The sequence below is a fragment of the Aspergillus oryzae genome, chromosome 3, assembly GCF_000184455.2.
Source record: "Aspergillus oryzae RIB40 DNA, chromosome 3".
Taxonomy (NCBI): domain Eukaryota; kingdom Fungi; phylum Ascomycota; class Eurotiomycetes; order Eurotiales; family Aspergillaceae; genus Aspergillus; species Aspergillus oryzae.
In genome coordinates, this window is record NC_036437.1 from 1,571,298 (window position 1) to 1,593,677 (window position 22,380).

Genomic DNA, 22,380 nt, shown 5'->3' on the forward strand with positions numbered 1-22,380 from the left:
TGTCCTGATCTACAAGGTATACCTTCCCAGATCGTTGGCACCTCGGATTTTCCGAATCATATACGACGAAAACCACCAAAGTTACGAAAAATGCGCTCCTCGGCTACAGGGGTTATTGATCTACAAAAGATAAGAACTCCTTCAAGATTACATAGCAAGATGTCCAGTCTGCTTGCAGAACAAGCTGCGCAAGCACCGTCTGTATGGGTCATTACAAACGTTTATTCATGAACCAGAACCGTTCCACACCACGACTAACCACCCCCTTACGCTCTAGTAGGTGGGTATATTCGTGGCCACCCTCTCATTACTACTTGCTGTACTCCACAGTACAATTATCAATGTCGTATGCGGCTCTGCGGCCCTTGAGCTCGTCTATTAACGTACACTACCCAGACAATGGCGCCACTTTCTAAGAGTAAATCGTACACCGATCTGATCACGAGCATGGGAGTGGGCGACAGTGAACCCGACGAAGAGCGGATCCTGACTACCCTGGCACGGCATATGGCAAAGGTGGGCGTGTTCGAATCTGGCTTGACCAAGCATATGAATCAGGTCCGTTGAAACATACGATATCGGAGGATATAACGTCCTACCCCGAATTTCTTCGAACCTATTTCAATAGCAATAAGGCAGAATGCTTGCTTGATCTCCTTAGCCTCGCAGTTCTAAAAAAGGCAGCTCTTAAGCAATAGCACCATGAAAGAACGGGCGTGCAACATCATCAGGCAGCCTTCCGACTGCAACAAAATCTCTGCTTCTTACGATTCAAAGCGAGGGGGAAGTCCGGAATATTCGGCTTGACTTTTCCGAGGAGTCACGGCGGGTCAAGATATACCTAGAAGACAAACGTCAGGGAAACCAATTACAACGGAGCACAGGAAACGCCGATAATCCTGGTCTGGAATACGACGAATTTCTACAAGAAATAAAGAGGTCAATGTTATTCAAGCCGGAGGAAGAGGAAGTTTATTGGTATTCTTCATTCAATGGCAAGGCATCTGATAGCAAGAGAGAACCGTCTTCTATCGTGTTATCTTGGACATTCACCTCTGCGCTGCACCATATAGGATGCCTCGACGGTCAACCGCCAGACCAAGACGCTCCTTATACATTTTATATCCAGCCCAAGCTGGACAGGAATGCGGGTATGCAAGATACATTTAACCCCCGAGGACTGTCCCCTACTAAACACAGGTTATCTACAGCTGCTTGAGGGATTGAGGAAAAATCTTCATCTCGTCAGGGTCCGCATGTTGAGATAAAGCTCGGCCAAAAAAGAAGGGATGACACCTGTCGTTCTCATTCACAAGTTGTGCGTCAATACTGGAAGACAAAATGAGGCCAAAACGGCCAGACTTTCCAAAGAGGTATACCTACAATGGGAAGATCAGGAATGGTTCGGTCTTCAACGAATTATATTGCCATCCGCCCAGCCTCCCTCCAAGGCCCCAAGCGATGGATCGAAATGCACTATCCCGAGCAGGATCTAGACATTCTTAGGCAGATATTATATTTGCTTTTACGGATTGTCTTCTAGCGTGGTATTTTTTCCAGCGAGCATGGCCTGCGATTATGTTCCGGAACCCCTCGTCATCATCACATCCATTTAGGCAATTATTGCTGGTACCCCGCCTGGTGCCGGAGGTAATGGAATCGTGGCCCAAGAATTGCTAGTCTCGGGTCAAGCTCTGTTGCTTATTAGGCTGTCTGGGGATTTCAACCTCGCACTCTAGGATTATTGGGCCGTAGGCCGAACAACTTGAGTTGCCTTGGACGAGTCTAACGGTGCTGGGTCGCGAATCCCCACTGGGACCGGTACGCTGATCAATAGTAGGGCTAGGGGGCGAGAAGCATTGGTGCTAATTGTGAGAAGATCAACTCATAACAATAAACGGCATGGACGATCAAATCCTAGCTTGCACTATCATGTCTGGGATTCAGCTGACGATATAGAATCGGTATTGTTACGCTTGCAAAACACAGATGAGTCAACAGAGTAAAGCCTGGAAGAGCCTGGACTTTGGGCAATCATTCCTGACAGAGGAGCTGTCTCTCCTCAGCAAGACAACGGCCCTCGTTAAAGCGTTTCTATTTACCGGTCTATATCTGGACAATATTTAAGTGGCTATAGCGGCATGGCCTATTGGATACTTACTTGCGGGTCGGACAGAATAGCCACCAATTCGGTAGTGAGGATAAAAGTGACAGCTACTGCATCAACAACTTGATGAGCAAAAGCTGCATAGCGACTAGTTTAAACATCGACAACAAAGTCTTTGACAATGCTTCGACTAATATTTTCCGTTATTTGTGCCAGCTGGCAAACAAACTGAATGACGGAAAAGACCACTGTTCCGGCTCTCACGGTACTGTCGAGATTCGCTCGAGAATGGCCTAATACGAACAACTCGCCCTTTGGCCCTGATTGGGGTCTGAACGTCATGTCCGCGCCTGTACAGGGTAACATAGCTTTTACTAAAGAACTTCGTGTAAGAGCGAACATTGGTCCGAGTAAATCCTCAAACAGATAAAGCATTGGGCAGTTTTCAACCCAACCGCCAAAAGCCGTTGGTCGGTTAAAAGCAAAGGGCCTGTTTTTAAGAGATATTTCAACAAGGCTCTCGATTGCTCGGTATTGCATGGAATGATGTTTTCTGCCTGTGTTCGCACATAACGGGGGAGCATTGCCCTGGAGGCTATAAAAAAAATAGTGTTTTCTGTTTATTTCTCTACCCATGCGAGCTATTAAGCCCATTGAGAAAGATATTGAAGGCGTCTATCGGAAAAACCAAGGCTCACCGACACACTGAGCTTCCTAACCAAGGACGATCGCGATAAAATGCCAGAGAAACCCGAAGAACACACCATTCCCTAAGCTAAGAGGGGAAGATGGAGGTGTTGGCAGAAAAGGACCATGGGTTTAAGTCCCTCAAGGAGGTGGTATCCAATTACGATGGAAGTAGCGGCTCGAAAGCTTTCCGTCAACAAGGTGACATTGAGATGTTGGATGAAAGATGAGGACCAGATAGTCGCCATGCCCTCTGGATCTAAAAGAGCCGATAAATATCCCCGGGTTTGGGCAGAGACAGTAGCAGTTCGTTCGGGTACTGAATAAAAATGCTGCTAGTCTTGATAAACAAATAGCAGTGACCGTCGACATCCATCAGGCAAATCTAGAGCTTTTAGCAGGTTATGGTATGGCAATACTATACTGTACACAATCGCATATTTGTATTTTACTATATTACTTCCTTTCGGGTCCTACACTCCCTGTGCAGCTGTGGACAATGTTTCTAGAAAATTCGTGGCCCATGTGAGGTCGAATGAGACTCTCCCTCGCTTGACTCGAAGTCTCCCTATACGCCCTGTGACTCCCTCTGGGCCAGGAAGTTGTTACCACGAAACTTAGTCCGAGAATCTCGCTCAGCCATTAACTGAAGGGACCAACTACTTTCCACCACTTGAACCATACCGCTTCCAACAATTGGTAGCATGTCCTAATTAATTCGTTCTATCCACTGTTGCCAAATAATCATACGCCATTCTTGGATAGACACTACAAGTTGATGACAGAAGGAAATCTTGTTTCTTTTTCTCAACCTTACAGCATGTAGTCCACCTTATACGCGCGATGCCAGCTCAGCCTTTTCATGGAACAAATACATACGCACTGATATTCAGTGAATCATAGAAGGTAACGAAGATTTGGAGGTTACCAAGGTAGCAGGAGTGGGAAAAAGTCAACAATGGATAACTTGCTTAGAGCCTGAATATCTCCTGAATAAGAATTGGCGGGAAGAGCAGGTCATCGAAGACGACAGATCAGTCCTCAAACCGGTGCAAACAAAATGGGCCACAGGATTCACGGTGCTAATACTGAAAATGCTGAGCATTAAAACCGCCGTAAGCATCGACCAGTCCCCAGATGTTAGGGATGAAGCAACAAATTGTTATTTCCTATGCCCAGAGGCCCACACAAGATCCCTAGGACTACAGGTAATCTGAGAGTGCCAATATCGCCCACGAAAAACACCAGGTATTGGCGGAAGCCTTAGAAGGCAGAGAATCAATCGATATCCTGACCCCACCTGACGGACAAGGACTTTCATGGCTGACTGGGTCTTTCGCCGGGGCCGGTCTTCAATATATATATCAAAGCTTCTGTCTAGCCACTTTTAGCTTTTCCTACTCAATAGCATCTTTCCAGACCGGCAGCCGTTCGTCCAATCGTCCTAAAGGCAATAGTCCATTCATCGCAAGTATTCAGCCTGCCGCGAACACGTCGCCCGTCATGTCGTTGAAGCTCGCGACCGGCTCTCTGGCATAGCCTTGTCTAATAAGACTTGTGCTTTCGTCCGACGTCCTCAATCCTGCTCGCGAGGTTGCATGGGCGACGGATGCTTGGGCTAAGCAGAAAGTCAAGCCTGTCATCCACTATCAGGCTGTGGCGATGCTCTTCCAGAAGTGCGGTAATGAGTTGGAAGATAAGAATCGTTGCTCAGTCTGCGCCAATGGCAGTGCCTTCCAGATGTGTGTGGTGACTCCCATCCTGTCACCTGATAACCGCACCCTGGGCTTCTTTGGGGGTGCTTGTTCAAATTGCATTTGGGCAAAGAAGGCCGGGCCATGCCGTTCACTTCAAGAAGGTGTATTTATCCGGTACTTTCCTGTCGAAGTTTCCATTGGATTTGGGGATTGGTTGCAGGTCCAATCATGAGATAGGGCAGTCGGATGGGTGAAGGGTTCACTGAAGGCAGCAAAGCTTCATTGAACTAGATCATTGGGCTTTTGGCTAGGCCATGGTATGTTACGCTTCAAACTGGCGAAAACTTGATCACCATAGCTCATAGATTGGGCTGAAATGTATGTGCGCATTGCGCTTAGATTCATCAATATATGAGACCACATATACACATGCTATCGTTAAGCATAAAACCAGCAAAACATTCATAAAAATCTAAAGACTAAAGCAACATCAGCACATACTCCACTAACAGCATCTAACCCACGCACCAAACAAATCCAAGAAGTCATACCTCATAAAGACCCATCTATTCATACAAGTAAAGAAGAAAGAAAGGAAAAAGCAAATCACCAATCAAAACTCCCAGGCATACACCCCCCTTTCCCCCGAATCCCACCCTCCCCATCCTTCCGATCACCTTCCTTCTTCTCCACAGCACCCTCCCCCCAACGCTCCCTCCAACACGCCAATTCCTCTCTCCACAGATCATTCACGCACGGATCACACGAACTGCCACAGCACTCGCCCAGACCCGGCGGCGGCGGCGGATCATCATGCCCCCGATCCGCAGCGCGGATAAGCTGCTTCGTGCGCGTGCCCGTCAATCTCTTTGCATTCTTGATCCGGGGCACGTCAGCGGGCTTGTAGAGGGGTTCTGGTGCTGGCGTGGGGAGAGAGGAAATGGGAGATGTGAAGGAGGCGATTAGGTGGGCTGTGAAGCTTGTGCTTGTTTTGGGGGGCGTTGGAGGGTGCGTAGTGGTGGTGGTGGCTGTTGTTGTTGTTGTCATTTTGGTCAGGATGGATCTGGAGGTTGGGTTTGTGCGCTTTTACTCCGTACTGTTCTGGCGTTTGGGGGGTTATAGATGTCTAGATAGTCTACTGGATGGGGAGGTGTGCGATGCCGAGGATTATCGTGCAGGGAAGAATTATATCCCGCTTTATTTTCGTGGATGCCGATTGTGTAGGCTGTCGAGGGAGTTTGACATTGCTACAAGGAGTGGTGAGATGTCTTTTTCGAGGGCGAATATGGCGCTTCGCAATTGTTCCGCCATCGTCTACAATGGATTGTTTCTTGGTGTCCTTCCTCGACGGAGAAATGGAAGTAGGGTTACCACGGCGGACTTGGTCGTCGCAGGAACTCCGACAGCGTCACATGAGGACTTCCTGGCCCGATATCGGTCACGTGGTCGGGCAACTGAAGAGCCCAAAAGGACACGACATCCAAGGGGATAAAAGATAAGAAAATTAGAATAAACACTAATTGACGTTCTAGATGCCATTGTGATTCACCAGTCCAGGAAACCCCTTACCGCACATATCTCTTTCCAAGATACAAACCTCGAAGAAAGGAAAGCGATCATCACAGGGATCGAAGAGAAGCGACGAGTGGACCTGCGTCAATGGGTATGTATCATGGGACAAGGACCATGGCCCTTGGCGCAGCTCTAGTCCGTCATTAGCTCCTGCGCTTCTACCGAGGATCTTGGAGCTATCACGGACATGGTCTGAGCTGTCAGGGCCAACCATTGTTGGGTGTAACACGAAGGGAAAAATTTTTCTTCATGCATAAGTGAATGCAATGGTGTGCTGCAGGTGGCTTTTCGTGTGACTTTATTATGACTCTTGGACCAAAAAGAAATTTCTTTATCGACACTTGGACCTTTGGTCAGCGGTCCGCCTCATCTTTGGTGAGCGGTGACGTTCACGATCCGGATCGAGATCCACAACGGCACAACCAAGTTGTTCAACCCTTTTGTGCAATCTCTGAGGCTGATGTTTCAGTGAGGTCAGTCAGGTCTGGCTGGGTTTTGGCTACGCCCTGGCGGAGGCTGCGTTTCATAATTATTCTAATTCTACCCTTTTCTGAGTTCTTTTTGGCTTCTTTGTCCTCTCCTGCCTTGGTGGTCTCACATTCTTTCGACTGATAAATGTCTGATGGGACCCCAACGGGTCAAGGGCAATTGTCCCTGCCACCGCCAGTTATGGCCAACGTGGCCGGGGAAGCTTCTTTTCCCGTTATCCACCGGGAAATGGCATCTTGCGAGCGGTGTACCTCACTGATCTCTACGGCTGGAGAAGCTCACCAGCAAAGCTTTCTCCGGATTTGTAGCTTGTAGCTTGTAGCTCAGATAGCTTGTTTGTAGAAAAAAGCCACGGGACCGATTGCTGCTTGTGGGAAGGGGAACCAAATCGGGGTCCCAATTGCCGCGTCGGTTTGACACACGTCCACGACGACAAAAAGTCCGGGGTAAACAAGAGTACACGTATCTCGTAGCCAGAAAACAGAGAGAGAGCAAGACAGCGCGATATTAATATACAAGGTCGAAATTAAAAGTGGCTCGAAAGTTGGGAGTTTTAGTGGCCATTTTAAACTCTATATGTACAGTGTATTGGGATGATAGATGATGCCGGGAAAGTAGTACATGATATATAAAAAGACCACCACAAGATTACCTCCTAACTGAACGGCGAGAATCCGATCGAAGACCTTTCCATTCAATTTGACCAGTTTGAGAAATTCAAGGAAATTGCATTTGCCTCATATTGCCCTTTCGGATAATTGGTGTTGTTGTTTCAACGATCCGTTTAAACGTACTTGCACATCATAGCAACCATCAGGTCGAACAGACCAATGGCCTCGACGAAGGCGAAACCCAGAATGGCGTAGGAGAAGAGCTGGCCACGGAGGGCAGGGTTGCGGGAGACACCGAGGAGGAGGGCACCGAAGACGAGACCGATACCGATACCGGCACCACCGAGACCAATGGCGGCGGAACCCATACCCATGTTCTGGGAGACCTGGACCATGGCGTCGGCGATCTCAGAGGAGTACTGGCGGCGGGCCTGGACGTTGGCGAAGACCTGGCGAGCGTTGGCCTGGATCATGGAAGGCTGCTGGCGCTTGACGGTCTGGAAGGGGGTCATGGGGATAGCGGTCTTGCGCTGGGTGGTGAAGGTACGCTTGGGGGCAGCGAAGCGAGCGGCCGGGCGGGCAACCTTGGTGGTTGCGGCCATCTGGGAGGCCAGGCGAGAGGCAAAGATACGAGAGGAGGCCATTGTGATGGTGGATTTGGTATGATTTTCTCTGGTGAGAGGAGAAGGTGGAAAAGAATGGGAGGTAGACAGAACTTTTTAGGAGGGAAAAAAGCTGGAGAAGTTGACAACAGAGGCTTTCCGGGACATAAATACTCTCCCGCTAAATTTTCGCTCGTTTTCCCACACACCCGGCCCCCCGTCGGTCTTAGTGCGCTGTTGGGAAAAAGCCCTACTGCGTGTATATCCCTATCTTTCCACGCACATCCTTTGTTGCCCAGGGATGCCTCTGACTGATCGGGTTCGTTCGGGAGGGGGCCAAGGGAGGATTCCTGTGGTACAGCCAATGAATCCTACTGCTGGGTGGCCGCGCAGGTCCGTGGATGGAGCTGGATGTGCTGTCGACGAGTCTCCGTTGTGATTTTGCGAAACTGGCATCCACTTGAAGCTCCATTCGGACCCATTGGTATCTACGCCAATTGCCATGGCAATTCCTTAGGTGGCCCCAATTTTTGCCCTTCCGTGCTATCCTACCGAATACAAATACCCTACGGTGTGTCCTATCCCATCCCCCAAGTAACAGTTGCCCGGCTACAAGAAAGAAAAAAAAAAAAAAAGGCTACGGTATGCTTCACCAGGGGAGGCCAACAAAAAAAAAAAAAAAAAGGGCGCGGTCAAACCAAAGAGAATTTTCACCTGCAGTGGATCCCTGCATTCACGGATGGGTCCGATGGACCGGTTCGGATCCACATGGCGCACCTCAATCAACCAATGTGAACCTGCAACCGGCAAGCTAATTTCTGGTCTTTTTCTCGGACTCGAATCAACCGGGCCGAATCGGGCATGCGGCTCCACCACAACCGGAGTTTCCCAGACAAAAAATAATCAGAAAAATAAGCAGGATTTTTGGTGACGCTGATGGTTGACCCGAGGAAGACAGAGCCAATGACTTCGGGTAGAAGGAATTGCGTCTGCCATTGCTGTCAATTGTCGGGTATAGCAGAGTGGTTATAAAAAGCAGGTCACTGGCAGCTTCTTTTTTCCACGGAGAGCAACAAACTGAACTTCCCGAACTAGGGAAACACTAGTCCGGATCTCTGAGGATAAGATGAGCTCACCGACTCTCCTATTGGGATCCATTCTCCCGTTTTAGGAGAACCCGCCACGCTTGGTCGGTTCAGGGCAACAAGACAGGAATGTTTTGCAACCACGCACTTTCCCAACCCCCATTCTGCTCCTGGAGGACTGAGGCCGTCGCATTCCCTTCCGAGGGAAGTGTCCCAGGTTATATAGGTTTGGATACATCAGAGAAATCCTTTCTTAGGAGAACCCGACTTGGACGAAAATGCCCCGTCGGTGGATGACCCGAGATTATTGTGCTCGTCAGCACTAATAAAAATAATAAAATAAAACAAAACCTCCCCCTGTAATGAAAAAGCCAAGAATGGAAAACCAGAAAAAAAAAGAAAAAAATTAATAAAAGAAGAAAATCAAACCGGAAAACCGACAGGTCTCAATAACTGCATCTCCCTTGCTATTATTATTATATTTTTGATTTTCTCTTTTACCCTATCTCGACAATTGATCTGTCCTCAATCCCCTATAAATACTTCTCCCAGAAACCCTGGATTCCATCCCTTGTCTTCCATAGCTACTGAGTAGGCGGCCAAAAAAACCATGTCCTTTGACGATCTCAGCCTCCCTGCACCATTACGTAACCCTGAATTAATCTATCTGGCATGCCGGATGTAGCAGGGATCGCAGCAGATGAACAGGTTCGAAGCCTGCAGTCGAATCTTGGTCGAACTTAAGCTTGCGCTTAACGTTTGCAGGGACGTTCTTGTGACTCGCCGAAATTTCCCGCGTTTCCTCCGATTTTCGGTCGCGCTCAGCTTCCGGTTGAGATTGCCTTGACATGACACATGACACATAGGACGTAGCTGTAGGGTACTCTGACGTGGATTTAATTGTTTGATGGTCAGCAAGAGTTTCTGACAGAGAGCTGGTTATCCAAGGCTTTCTTTTGTGGTGTATTGTATTGTGTATAAAGGAATCTTTCGAGGTCGTGATGAGGGCCAGCAATTCCCGTGACAACCGCAGTTGCCGTTGTCGCTGCCTGAGGCATCATCATGTCGTGTTTGTTTGCCTCGGTTACACAGCTCATCGTCGAGTGAAACACATTTACTTTCATATCCAGAGGTAGACAGAGAATATGAGGATATTCAAAGTAGTGATTCCGAGGAAAGTGCAGTCTATAGTAATATACCGTCGTATGGGGTACAATTGAAGCGATAATAGCTCCTCGTGGTGATCGTAGATATTATGTCAGTAGCTCTGGAGGTGGAATATATATCTTGAACCCTGGTGAGGGCAAACCCATGTACAATACATGGCTTTATCATACAACATTAAACTCACTACTCCTCAATTGAGCATGACTTGTAACTATCAACTGCATATTCTTGATCAAATCTATACAATTATCAACAAATGAACAGAACTGGGTCCTTCAGGATGAAAGGGCAAGCTTTTACCCCGGAGTAAGTTTCCACTTTTGCGATGCTATCTTTGGCGCTACTTAAATTACCCGTTTCGATTACCCACTATTCCCGTTCCATCCGCTACACTAGGCCTGATCGGGATCCGACGCGCTTGATGTCCACAACAACTTCGATGAACATGAAGTATTCTGGATGAAGTGTCGAAGTGCTTGATAAATGGTTTGTATACCGAAAATATACTGTATCACCGATTCAGCATGTTATATGTGCACTTGGGACTATCCACTTTACTCTGGAATGAATGTTTCGTTTTATACTAACGCGTGTCAACTTCCCATTCAACCAAAACACCGCCCATCACGAACAAGCCATATATCATTACAGCCCTAAACTTCACGATTCCCCTCAACAATCCTCCAGAGACGTCGTTCTTACCCCCAACTCCCTATTCTGCACCCCACTTTAGCTACACACTCCCTATCTCATGACCTCTATCCCAATTCCTCTAACCCGCTCATAAACTCCGCCATCTTGCTCAGAGATATTAACCTGGAACAGACCCTCTAAGTGTAAAACCACAGCCGCATCCAGTGGGAATTGGTTTTTGCGGATGCTTTCTACTTTGCACAAGGGCTGTTGGGAGGATGGTATGATCGCTGCTTACTGATTTCGGGATAGTTAATAAGCATTACCATTTCTGATTTAGACTACATTCGTGATTTACCGGTGTAGCTTGGAGATGGATGCTGTTTCTAATGGGGTTTGGGGGTTCTTGCTTGGTGATGGATGTATTGATTGCGTTGCGTTGATAATATCAAGTCAAATGTAGTGTGATTGCGCAATGGTCTTCTGGAGTACTCAGTACATCGACATAAGGATATAATCAAAGGATATAAATTCCAACACCGTAGTCAAGACTCATGCAGTGTCCACCTCGCTCCCTCTCGGCGCCTTTGTCCCATACTCCAATACCACCCGCACATCCTTCCCCGGCTCCAAGTGTATCACCCATTTGATCTCTCCCTTCTTCTCCATAATGGCCTTTCCGCTTCCATGGCTTGTTTCCAAATCCAGCTTCACTTCATTACCCTTCTCACGCAAGCCCTTCGGCTCCAGGATCTCTACCTGCAGCTCCTTATCCTCGCTCACCGGCACCTGATCCAATACAGTAATATCCACAGCCACGCCCTTGGTATTCTTGATCCAACACGTGCGCCGGAACACAGCCCCAACATGTCCGGTGAAGAACCCTGTATTCAACCGTCGCACGGTTGGCTTACCATAGGTGACCAGGATCGAGGGATCAACGCCCAAAGAGACGTGGAAGAAATCGCCCGGCGCACAGTTAGGGATCGTGGCAGTGCCCAGGAACGTTCCATCAACCGTTAAGCCCACTTTGCCGCGCGTAATCCTCAAAGATGAGGTGTTCTTGACTCGTGCGCGGTAAAATGCTTCTGCGCTGTGTTTCGGGACAATGATGTGGGATAGTGTGACTGACTTGAGGTCCAGATCGGCTAGGACATGGCGTCTGTTGTTGCTTGAGGGGATGAGTGTCCGTTGGCCGGGGAGATCGTAGGTCGTTGTGAGGCCGTAGTCTTGCTTGACTGACTCTTGGTGTTCGAGTGATGCTGAGGCTATGGTGTCGATGTCGTTGTCGTGCTCGTCTTCACTATCTTGCTCGTCCTCGTCATCGTGTGGGTAGTCAGAGGGACTTGGCTCCTGGGAGGGAGGGTTCTGAGCTGGCTGTGCTGAAGCTTTTCCAAATAAGGATACCCCAGATCTGAAGAGTCCTCCAGACGACGCCTGTTGGGCCTGGCCTGGTGCTTCCCCTGTATTGCTCGCTTGAGTTGCTGCAACTGGAGTTTGAGCCATTCCCCCGAAAAGGCCGGACGAGCTAGGTTGGTTCTGATTTGACGCTGACCCAAAAGCACTCGTAGATGGTTGCGCTCCACCAAAGGCAGACCCAGACGGGTTCTGATTCTGGGCCGGCGCAGATCCGAAAAGACCCCCTGAAGATGCTGGTTTGTTCGGTAGCCCGAATCCACCAAATCCAGGACTCTGCTGAGGTTGCACCGCAGGCTTTCCAAAGAGACAGGACCCAGACGGACGACCTGAAAATAGACTACTCGTTTGCACAGCCTGCATCTCCCCAATCATTAACTTATCCCAACAAACTCATATATAGGGATCAGTCACTTACCGGCCGATTGGCATACCCACCCCTCAGAATCTTCTCCCAAGAAGGATGCTCCTGATTCTCCCGAATCGCATCCAACAACTTAATATGCCAAGGATGCAACGAGGGAATGCGCTTCTCCAGCCCGGAAAACGAAGCCTGCGACGTCGACAGCGTCACGCGCGCATCCGTCCACGTCTCCGAGCTGGAGTTCCGAAACTCAGCCCGATAAGCCATCCTCGCCGACGACGAAGGCGTGTTAATCCGCAGCTCATACCGCGAACTCCAGCTCACCCCGGGCACAACATAGCTCAGACGCAACGTGACATCCACCGGCTCCGATGAAATCTCACCAACCGACAACCGTTCAACCCGTTCAACGATGGAACTGCGCCGGCTAGTCCCGGCCTGACTATCCAGATGCACAACCACCTGCCCAACCCGCGTCGTCCAGAACTTGAGTCTCTCCTCCCTCTTCATCTTCCGCTGTTCAGTCTTCCTCGCACGCTCGGTGGCTCTCTTCTCCCTCTCCCTCCGCTCCTTCTTCTTCACCACCTCCCTAGCCCTCTTCAACCGACCCTCAATCTTCCCCTTCCTCTTCACCAACCGCGCAAGCTCCCTCTCCCCCTTCCCATACTCCACCCCAGCCTGATGATGCCGCTGAAACCCCTCCACCCGCTGCCGGGTATAAAGCCCCAAGAACCCATCTAGCATCTCCGCGTCCACATGCTCCAGATCCATCTTCTTGGCATACCCATCCAGAAACTCCCGGATGGAAACCGCCATCGTCTGTTCATTTTCCGCTCGCGCAAGTCGCGCTTCGACTTCGGCTATGGATGCGGAGATAGCTTGTAACTCGGGGTCATCGTGGTCAAGGTCGGAGTCGGAATCGGGCTCTGGGGAGTCGTCGGAGTCTGATTCGGCGGGATAGATATCCTCGAATTTTTCCTGTCGGGGGACTATCGAGGTTTGGATATCGGTTATTGTGGCCGTTCCTGTTCCTTCGAGTAAAATGGAGTCGGTGTCTACTCTTGGGTCGAGGCCGGTGATTATTAGTTCGTGTTGGCCTGTCTTTTTATTTTTTTAATTTTGTTAGTTTACGTTGACTGTAAGTAGGGTTGGATGGTCAGGTGAGGTGGTATGTGCATACCTGGATGGAGGTGTGTATCTCGCGAACGATGGTCGCTCGTTGCGGGGTGATTGTTACGGATTTGGTGGGGAGGGTTGTGATTTGGACTGTTGAGGTGGGGATGTCGGCCATTTTCTATGGGATTTTTTTTTGGTTTTGTTTACTTGGGATGGTTTGGGTTGTGAGGGACTGGGCCAACACGAGCTTTAAGTAGATTTCTGGCAGATTTTCAGCCTCGTCGCGCTAGTTTATGGTGCGGGGAGAGTTTTGCGCCAATGGGTGATGGTCGTGGCTGTGGGGAGGGTAAAATACGAAGTATCAATTGCTATGTATGCTATGTGTAGCCAGTCGCTTTAAAATGAATGAATGATGTGCCGCTTCTACTCCTCCAAGTCCTTCTTAGTCCACTGGTGCATCAGCACCTGCGTCTGTCGGTTCTTCTCCTGGTAGAGCTTCCGGGCCAGTTGCTTGTACAGGAACACGCCGCCACCATGGTAGCTGATTCCGTGGTCTGAGTCTGTGAACCATTGCGAATGGAGCTTCTCAGGAGAGACGCCATCGCCCATCAGGAGATCCACCAGCGCAGCCGAGTTCTGGAAATGGACGTTATCGTCGCCCGTTCCGTGCTGGATCAAGAATCCGCCCTCGACGTTCTTGAACCCGTCAGTCTTGCGGACGGCGCTGGTCTCGTAGCCCTCCTCATTGGTCGAGAGGGTCTTCATGTAGCGCTCCGTGTACATTGAGTCGTAGAAACGCCAGTCAGAAACAGGGGCGGTGATGACTCCTAATGTGAAAGCACCGCTGTCCTTCTCCAGGACCTTGCTGGTCAAGTAGCCTCCGAAACTCCAGCCCCAGATGCCGATGTGGTCTGCATCGATCCAGGGGATGTTGGCCGCCTGTTGCGCGGCGTAGATCTGGTCTTCTGCTTCGAGGAGGCCGAGTTGGCGCGTGACGGCGGAGCGGAACTTGCGTCCTTTGAAACCTGTGCCGCGGTTGTCGACAGTCCAGGTTACGTACTCGAGTTCGCTGTCGGAGGCGACATAGGCCTTGAAATTCAGGGCTTGCCATCTCTTGGTCACTTCTTGGGCGCCTGGGCCGCCGTATGGGGTGAAAAGTATGGGGTACTTCTTATCCGGGGAGAACCCGGGGGGTAAGCGCTGCATCACATTGAGGGTTTCTCCGGAGGGGAGGGGAAGCTCGAAGTAGGTGATGTTGGGCAATGCATAGTCCTTGATTTGCTCGAGTACTTTGGCGTTGTCGGTGATTGTGCGGAGTGGTTTGGTACTGTTGGTCGTGTAGAGTTCCTGGTAGGGTACGTCTGGGCCTCCGTATGTGAGGATGTAGTAGCCCGAGTTCGCGGAGAAGGAAGCAGACCAGTACGCGGCAACGGTGTCGTCGACGAGCGGGGTGACCGCAAACGTGGAATAGGAGACGGAGTAGAGATGGCGCTCGGTGCTGTGGTGTTGAGTCGACAGGTAGTACACCAACTGGCGTTCCTGATCAATACTCAGAATAGACGTGACCTCCCAGTCGCCTTTGGTTAGTGGGATAGGTTCGCCGCCCGAAACGGGGAAGAGATACAGATGCGCCCATCCCGAATGGTCAGAGATGTCGATGTAGTAGGCATCCTTGTCGGACGGCTTGATAGGGCCAATATACTTCATTGAAAGAAGGTTATCGAGCCATCCATCGGTCCCATCTCGGTCGCTGATGACAGTAGCCTTGTTCGAGGCAGTATCGACCGCGACGACCTTTTGCTGGTCCTGGACACGGTTGAACGCCTTAGCAGCAACGGTGGTGTGAGTATCAGTGAGCCAAGCAACCTCGCCAATGATCAAGTCAGTTGACTCGAACGCGTCGATCGGCGCCTGCTTCACCTCCTTGCTAGCGATGTTAAGCAGACTCAACGTCACGGTCGGATTCGTCTGCGACACCTTGGGATACCTTATCTTCAGCTCCCATGGATACGCCGGAGCGATCTCTTGGTTATCCATATAATACTGAACGGTGTAGGTCGGAACCCCAGTCTCATTGAAGCTCAAGTAAGCCAGATATTCACCATCTGGCGAGAACCACAACGCGTAGCGATCGCCGAGGATCTCCTCTTCATAGATCCAGTCCGGCACGCCGTGGAACATGTCGGGGCCACCATCATCAGTAATGCGAGTAACGGTACCATTATCCCAGACATAAAGGTCATTCTCGCGAACAAAAGCGATGGTATTGCCCACGGGGCTCCATTGGGCATATTGAATATCACCTTCCTGATCGGGCATCAGGGGCACGGACTTGAGTGACTCCACATCCTGGACGTAATAATCGGCAAAGAACGAATGCCGATACTGCTTGGTGTGGTTGGACGCCCACAGCACCGACGACAAGTCGGGATGGATCCAGTAATTGAACGCTTCCTTCCCTGTCGGAATCTTGTCCGCAGGGATGAGCGTGCGTGACTCGTTGGTGACGATGTTCTCGATGGTGAGACTGCCGTCTTCCGCCGCGTACACGTAGGATCCATCCTCTGCGCCCGAGAGCCATTGCACCGAGCGAGAGGTCGGCGTAATTGCTTGCTTGACTACGGTCTCATTGAAGGTGAGACGCTTACTGCCTTCTCCGGTGGGCGCGTGTGGTTTCCGAGGCACATCCAGGGCCTGGACCACACTGACCAGGAGCAGCAGAAGCTTGGAGTACTGAATTATGAGGTGTTAATTATAATTGACTCAATGATGGAGTGTATGTAACAAATAATGTTTAATCAGTGGAATTGACGTACCTTCATGGTGGAAAAAACCCCGAGTTCAGCTCGAATCAAGGGATGGCTGGCGAAGCGGAATTGAAGACTTCCCGTTTAAATAAATAGTCCCATAAATTGGTCCTTTTTCTTTTTCCCCGCAGAAATCGCGTCTTATCAGTCACTCCACCTCCTGCATTAGCTCCTTCACCACCACCAACTTTTCCTATCCTGCCAAGATTCTCATAAAAAAAACCGCTGATAGCCGTTGGACAAGCTACAGCTTCATTGGTGGCAAAGCTTCTAGCGGTGTAACCCAAGACTCGTACATAATTTAAGACAAAACTTGACCATTGCAACATCAAACCTGCAGATGATGCTATTGGGGGGTTATCCCGTGTCTAACCATGAGAAGCTGGACTACTACAAGATTCAATAAGTGAAAAAATATCCAAAAACCAGTGAAGAAACAGTATGGAACCAAGCGTGCTTAAAATTATTGTACATACAGGAATCGCTAGCTTCAATCGCAGGAGCAATGACATCGCGACCAAGTACCACCCCTCTTTGTTGCTATTTACGAATGGCCACCAAGGATGGATGTTGGATAACCTCACATTGATGCCGTAAAGCCCTTGTTAGACTATTGCCCACCAGCACCAGCACCAGCATCAGCACCAGCATCAGCACCAGCAGCATCAGCAGAACCAGCATCACCACCTAGAAGACCTCCAGTAGCACCTTCAGCAAGCTCTCCAACGACAGGAACACCGTCCACTGGACCGTCACGGCGCTTAGGGGTACCACTACCAGCACCACCCTTGGCACCAGCACCACTGCCAGCACCACCGCCACCTAGGACACCACCAACAACAGGCCCAACAACAGGGAGACCGTCTACTGGGCTGCCACGACGCCCAACGGTACCACTACCAGCACCACCCTTGGCACCAGCACCACTGCCAGCACCACCGCCACCTAGGACACCACCAACAACAGGCCCAACAACAGGGAGACCGTCTACTGGGCTGCCACGACGCCCAACGGTACCACTACCAGCACCACCCTTGGCACCAGCACCACTGCCAGCACCACCGCCACCTAGAACACCACCAACAACAGGCCCAACGACAGGGAGACCGTCTACTGGGCTGCCACGACGACGAAGGCCGAGACCGCCCTTGCCACCGTCAAGTCCGCCAGGAAGCTTGACGGGAGGAAGCTCTGGAGTAGGGAGATCGAAAGGGTTGTCAAGACCCCCTTGACCGGGACGTCCGGTAAGATCACCGTCGGGGCCATCATTGCCCTTGCCATCAGGGGCGCTGCCGGTAGGGTCTTCACGAGGAGTAACCTTGCTTCCAGGCTTCTCGCCACCCTTATTGCCGCCAGTCAATCCGTCAACAATAGGGAGACCCTTGGTAGGGAGTCCAGGGACAGGGACGGGAAGATCGCGGTCGATGATTCCACCAGCTGGGCCTACTAATCATCAGTCAAGCGTCTTACATTGTCGTTCAGGATACGTACCGTTGCCAGCTGGAGCAGCGGCGACGAGTCCGGTAACGCTCAGAAGAGAGAGGAGGGTAGCGGCCTTCATTTTGGCGGTGGATAGAAGGATGAGTGAGGAAATTAGATGCGGATGTTCGATGGGATTGTGATGATTTGAGGGACAAGACTCCCGGTCGCGAGGCTTATTTTATATTCTTGTTCACAGAATCCAGGAGGTATACTTTGCTGTACCATATCTAAGTGGATGTCAATTGATCACCCCAAGTTACGTACCCCAGATTCAACATGTTTCAGAGATCATCATCAATCAAACAGACAATCACCGCCGCGACGAGATAAATGTCGCCATCTATCTATCCTGGAAAGACCCCTCCTGGTCACCTTATTGGCAAAAGACAGAATATTGCGACAGCAGCTATTGACAATAGAACCGAACTACTGCAAGGCGGGTGAAGAGTATGATGCGTAATAACACACCCAGCACCGTTAAACTCAGGGCCCGTAGATCGATACTTAGTTGCGGGAAATTAGTCTACAAACCCTGGTACATGATCGGCCAATTATTGGAAGATATGCCTTTTTCGTTCAATGGGAAACTCCATGTGTTCTCTGACCCCTTGATTTGACGCAAGGGATGAGCCGATCATCTGGCACCTACGTGTGCGGTTGCCTTGCCCACCGTGATCATCGACAAATCACCGCATAAACACTCAGAATAGACTCGCAGTAAGGCCTTTGCCGCTGGTACCTGCGCACCAGGGGTTCGTGGGGGTGGCCCTGCAGGCGAGGCTTATTTGGTCTTCAGATTGCGCAATCCCTTGGGGCCCCCAGCGAATTCACACTGTCAGTCTTACTTCGCATCTCAAGAAACGAAAGTAGTGGATGGTTCATGTCCGCGTCGCTCATTAGATTTACTTCAGCATATGCCATATGCGTATATACATCGCGAAAAACAAAGGTCACAACACCAAGCTCCCATATGTACAGCTTCCCCCCTTCCAAAAATATCGCAAACGTCACCCGCTGACGAAGTCTACCACATTAACCACCTCTACCTCCGCAAGGGTTTTCTCAAAAAGTCAGCCCAGATGATTGCATCATCCCCCTCCAACAGGGGCTCATGATACCTCGGCTCAGACTTCCAGTACACATATCCCCGTCTCTCATACCACTCGGCTGTACAAACGGCAGGCCGGACTCGGTCCAATTTATCCCAGAAATGACTCTCCTCGTAGAAATACCGCTTACTGAGCGCGTTCAGCGTGAGATATTTGCACTCCGGGCTACCATAGGGTTCCTCGCTCGCCATCGCTTCGACAATATCCATTGCTTTGCGGCCGAGACCACCCCGGTGTGCGGGGTCGATGAAGAAGGTCTGGATGGTGAGGTTTGAGCGATCGGCCGTGGCGAGTTCGGGGTCTGGAGGGTCGGCATAGGAGTCTAGAGAGATGTGGCCGGCGCGGATGCGAGGCGCATCGGCATCAGTGGATTGGGAGGGGACGGTGATCCAGAAGAAGGATTTGAGGTTCGCGTCTTGTTTATCTCGCCAGGCGATGAGGTTGACGTCTTCGTAGTCCCAGCCGCATTTTCGGCGTTGTTGCTTCAGTTCAGCGAATTCGGCCGAGTTGTGGAGGTTGATTGGGACGAGGGTGCACGGTTCCTCCGGGGTGGCTGTGATGGTGGTTGTGGTTGTTGTGGTCATGGTGGAATTTGTAGGGTTTGTCTGGCTGAAGCCTGATGTCTAGTGAGGCATACACAACTGCCGGTATAAGTAGATGAATAGAGATGGGTATCTGAGTGTCATTGAGGGGTTTAAAACATGTGTCAATTAATCATTTTGAGTCATCTTGAATAATTTTCCATTAGTAAATATCTCTTCTACCGTCCAATGGGAATGCTTCCTGGCGATAAGGTTTTATCTTATCGCCGTCGCGTGACTCTTTCAGAGTCTTATATCCGAGGCTATAAATAATAGTTATCTATATGCGCATATATAGACCGGATAATGTCTGGCGGGTGGGGCTTTCCTATCTCGGCTGCTGCCGCTGCTTTTATGAGGGCGCTCAGGCTCAGGCTCAGTGATCGCTCAGTGATCATTCAGTGCCTGCTCACCCCTTAATGCTTTCATGTCCAATCAGCGTTGGTTTCTCAGTGTTTTCATCGCCAATCCCAAATTGGTATGGCCTATAGGGTCATTTATTCTGTGAACACTAGCGCGCCTATGTTTGAAGCTGCGTGTCTCCGTTTAACCGAAGGACTGTATCCCTACCCACTGCATCAATATGGGAATGGGCCAGCTCTTTTCAGGATAAACCGGTCCAATCGCGGTTATTACTCCATCATGTATCGCATCGAGTTTGTAATATCTCAAATATAAAAGGGAGAGTCTGATCCGCCTTCAGCATCCTATGCACTGTACAACCCTCCATCCCGTTGCCTGTGTCAAACTACAAGCCTGTCCAAAAGGTTGATTTTCAACTCCAAGTAGGACAACTATCTGAGTATGGGCCGAAAAGCCTATTTCGCCAGGCTTGATGATCAAGCCAAAGAAAGGCGGCGTCCCCGACGGCAGATCAATGGTTATGTCCCTGGAGCTGACAAGGAGGAAGATGCAGTTCGAAACAAAGATAAAAAGCTCCCAAAGACCAAAGAATTACATCAACAAACCTTGGATCTTTGGTTTGAGTAGGTTAGAACATACAACTACCAATTGGCAACAAGGCTGACTTCTTTCTAGCTTCACAGCAGACCCAGAAAATGGATTTCAACACTACAAAACCGTTCCTGGCTGCCTGTCTCCAAGCCATGATATGGTGAAGGCATTTATTCGCTGGTATGCGGACTCGACTAACGGCCGACTTGACAAAAGCAGAAAGCTAATTGTGAGAACAACCAAGGCGTGTGCGGAGAGATTCTTCGGTGGTTTTAGAGAAGTTACCAAAACTGAAGTCCCCGAAACAGACCGAAAAGAGATATACAGTATCAGTTCTCGTTTATCTCTCTTCTAAGGCAAATACTGACTCTACGTGGATGAGATACAGTGAATAGAAAATACGTTGACGAAAGAGGGGAAAGTCGTGAATTAGAAAAAACAGAAGTACAACTTCAGATAAGACGATTTTTTGAAGGTAGTTTCTTCGATGTGGAGAGCTGATCACAAAATGTTTATTCCTGGGCTGATCAAAGTTCAAATACTGTTTGCTCCTCAATTGTACCTTTTCACAGGGGCAAGAGTCGGGTCCTTCATGCCTTCCGATGAGAATCAAAGAGAGCGAGGTCTCCGATACGAGGTAGGTAACTTACACCATGAAGATTGGTTCAAGCCTAAACCATGATTATAATTTGGTCCTGTTTCCTTCATCTACCACTCCCTGGGAAATTGCATGGAGAGTTAACCAGGTTTGGCTCAAAAACAATCGAGATCCAGACTATACAGTGTATGACGGAAAGGTCCCTTTTTCTCTCTCTCGGAAAGCTGAATTACAACCAGTTTCGGAATAGGTATCCGTGATAGCAAGCGATCACAATTCGCATCAGGCGATCTGCTCCTTGGACTTGCACTGGCACATAGCGCTCTTTTCGGAATCGGAACCGAGGCAGATTTGGCAAAATATGATTTATCCAATGGAGACGTACCATTGCGATGGAATGAAAGCTATTTGAAAAGCCCATTTTTCGGAATGTGACGACCCACGGACCTCAAGATATTCCTCTCACGGACAAAGACTTCTATCAATATCTTCACCTAATATATGACGCGGCCGGATACAGTGAGCACCCGACAATACGTGATGCCAGACGAAATCTAGCCAAAGAGGCTGAAAGTAGGTTATTTTAATGTCAATTCCACTGAACGTAGTCTAGTTACTGACGTATAGCACAGAAAGGTATGGCTCCGCGCCAGTCTCAAATTCTGGCTCAACGAGACCCAAAGACATTCCCAGGACACTACCAAGCCCACTGCTCCTCTATAGATACCGTTTCAGCTGTGCTTGATGAGGAAGTTCAAACAAAACATATTGAATACTTCCAAGGCTACGGCCAAATTTGTGAACCGGGTCTGCCTCTGGAATTGCCTGCTCACATGAAGGAGAGTATTTTGATGTTACCCAAGATGGCGGAAATGCGAGAGGACATCCAAATTTCCGAAGGAAACAATGATGAAGAGAAACTTCAGGCCAAGAAGCGGAAGTATAGAGAGGCATTGGTTCGGCAACGTCGAGCGGACCTGAAGAAGTACCGGGAGTCCTGGATACATGTGGAAAGAGATCAGAACATTCTGAACCGCGGAAAAGGGAAGCCTTTACACGTGGTAAAAGACATTTGCACACGTGCTCAGTATCTGATCATGCCAGAGCTTGCACGAATCGCAACGGCCATGGCTTGCACCGCCGAGCTGACCTTTGAAGAGAAACTTTTTTTTCCTGGGGACCTCCGTACCCTATGCTCCCGCAAAGAGGATGTGATTTACCTTCCCAATGAACAGCCAATTGAGGGTTTTTGTCCCGCACAAGGCTGCCAACTTGAGATTGAAAAGTGAGTTGTCGTGATTCT

The 22,380-nt window shown here is 49.7% G+C and overlaps 9 protein-coding genes across 9 annotated transcripts; 2 read left to right on the forward strand and 7 right to left on the reverse strand.

Annotated features, from left to right (window-relative positions):
• Positions 1-5,097: 5,097 nt before the first annotated feature.
• Positions 5,098-5,538, reverse strand: AO090023000596 (uncharacterized protein; the record flags this gene model as incomplete). Its single annotated transcript, XM_023235675.1, has 1 exon — positions 5,098-5,538. The coding sequence occupies one exon, from the start codon at positions 5,536-5,538 to the stop codon at positions 5,098-5,100; it is 441 nt and encodes a 146-aa protein (XP_023090675.1).
• A 320-nt stretch (positions 5,539-5,858) lies between these two features.
• AO090023000597 (uncharacterized protein) lies at positions 5,859-6,277 on the reverse strand (the record flags this gene model as incomplete). The annotated part of the gene is made up of 2 exons (XM_023235676.1): positions 5,859-5,945; positions 6,041-6,277. The coding sequence occupies 2 exons, from the start codon at positions 6,275-6,277 to the stop codon at positions 5,859-5,861; spliced, it is 324 nt and encodes a 107-aa protein (XP_023090676.1).
• A 1,059-nt stretch (positions 6,278-7,336) lies between these two features.
• AO090023000599 (ATP synthase subunit C family protein) lies at positions 7,337-7,807 on the reverse strand (the record flags this gene model as incomplete). Its single annotated transcript, XM_001821077.3, has 1 exon — positions 7,337-7,807. The coding sequence occupies one exon, from the start codon at positions 7,805-7,807 to the stop codon at positions 7,337-7,339; it is 471 nt and encodes a 156-aa protein (XP_001821129.1).
• A 3,395-nt stretch (positions 7,808-11,202) lies between these two features.
• On the reverse strand, positions 11,203-12,156 carry AO090023000600 (uncharacterized protein; the record flags this gene model as incomplete). The annotated part of the gene is made up of 1 exon (XM_003189697.2): positions 11,203-12,156. The coding sequence occupies one exon, from the start codon at positions 12,154-12,156 to the stop codon at positions 11,203-11,205; it is 954 nt and encodes a 317-aa protein (XP_003189745.2).
• A 143-nt stretch (positions 12,157-12,299) lies between these two features.
• Positions 12,300-13,308, forward strand: AO090023000601 (uncharacterized protein; the record flags this gene model as incomplete). Its single annotated transcript, XM_023235677.1, is given in 5 exon segments — positions 12,300-12,475; positions 12,588-12,718; positions 12,731-12,782; positions 12,881-12,971; positions 13,024-13,308. The coding sequence occupies 5 exon segments, from the start codon at positions 12,300-12,302 to the stop codon at positions 13,306-13,308; spliced, it is 735 nt and encodes a 244-aa protein (XP_023090677.1).
• Positions 13,309-13,969: 661 nt separating this feature from the next.
• Positions 13,970-16,368, reverse strand: dppIV (prolyl dipeptidyl peptidase DppIV; the record flags this gene model as incomplete). Its single annotated transcript, XM_001821080.3, has 2 exons — positions 13,970-16,279; positions 16,363-16,368. 2 exons carry the CDS (start codon positions 16,366-16,368, stop codon positions 13,970-13,972), a joined length of 2,316 nt encoding a protein of 771 aa, XP_001821132.1.
• A 595-nt stretch (positions 16,369-16,963) lies between these two features.
• Positions 16,964-17,914, reverse strand: AO090023000603 (uncharacterized protein; the record flags this gene model as incomplete). Its single annotated transcript, XM_001821081.3, has 2 exons — positions 16,964-17,796; positions 17,845-17,914. The coding sequence occupies 2 exons, from the start codon at positions 17,912-17,914 to the stop codon at positions 16,964-16,966; spliced, it is 903 nt and encodes a 300-aa protein (XP_001821133.1).
• A 963-nt stretch (positions 17,915-18,877) lies between these two features.
• AO090023000604 (uncharacterized protein) lies at positions 18,878-19,630 on the reverse strand (the record flags this gene model as incomplete). Its single annotated transcript, XM_023235678.1, has 2 exons — positions 18,878-19,497; positions 19,582-19,630. 2 exons carry the CDS (start codon positions 19,628-19,630, stop codon positions 18,878-18,880), a joined length of 669 nt encoding a protein of 222 aa, XP_023090678.1.
• A 1,948-nt stretch (positions 19,631-21,578) lies between these two features.
• On the forward strand, positions 21,579-22,366 carry AO090023000605 (uncharacterized protein; the record flags this gene model as incomplete). Its single annotated transcript, XM_023235679.1, has 2 exons — positions 21,579-21,596; positions 21,710-22,366. 2 exons carry the CDS (start codon positions 21,579-21,581, stop codon positions 22,364-22,366), a joined length of 675 nt encoding a protein of 224 aa, XP_023090679.1.
• Between the last annotated feature and the right edge of the window lie 14 nt (positions 22,367-22,380).